We start from the raw sequence: 571 nt of genomic DNA on the forward strand, positions 1-571 counted from the left end.
GCTGCTAACTGGCTTGTAGAGCTGGCCATGCCCCCACAGCTCACTCTGCCTTTTAGTGCTTCCAGCTCTCGGCTGACTACCTGTCCTCTGGACCAGGAATGTGCTCTCTGGTCCCTGCCATAGCTCTGTGCAGAGCCATAGCACAGTGCAGCTCTCATTCCCCAGCCTCTCCTGCCCAAATTCAGCTGATGCAACCATCCTTCAGGCTTAGGAGCCAGAGGGTCTCTCCCCTCGCTCCCTAGGTGGAGAATCACATCGGTCACAGGCGTGGGGATGCTCTTGGAGCATCACTTGAAGTGTGTTCCATCCTGACTCGTCTCCTCCCTGTGCAGGTGATCCGGCGGACACAGACTACACCGCCGTGGGCTGCGCTGTCACCACCATCTCTTCCAACCTCACGGAGATGTCCAAGGGCGTGAAGCTTCTGGCCGCGCTGATGGAGGACGAGGGAGGGAACGGGCGGCAGCTTCTGCAGGCAGCCAAAAACCTGGCGAGCGCTGTCTCAGACCTGCTGAAAACGGCACAGCCTGCCAGCGCTGAGGTGAGTGCAGGAGGGGACTTGGGGCCAGAA

At 59.9% G+C, this 571-nt stretch overlaps 1 protein-coding gene across 1 annotated transcript in view; it reads left to right on the forward strand.

Annotated features, from left to right (window-relative positions):
* Positions 1–571, forward strand: part of LOC104516794 (talin-1-like) — a gene marked incomplete at its 3' end in the record, with an annotated part of 13,502 nt that overhangs the window by 7,889 nt on the left and 5,042 nt on the right. The window contains 1 exon segment of the mRNA XM_010161236.1: positions 333–541. Within this exon segment, the coding sequence (XP_010159538.1) occupies positions 333–541 (209 nt within the window).

This window comes from Eurypyga helias, unplaced genomic scaffold (assembly GCF_000690775.1).
Source record: "Eurypyga helias isolate BGI_N326 unplaced genomic scaffold, ASM69077v1 scaffold23871, whole genome shotgun sequence".
Taxonomy (NCBI): Eukaryota; Metazoa; Chordata; class Aves; order Eurypygiformes; family Eurypygidae; genus Eurypyga; species Eurypyga helias.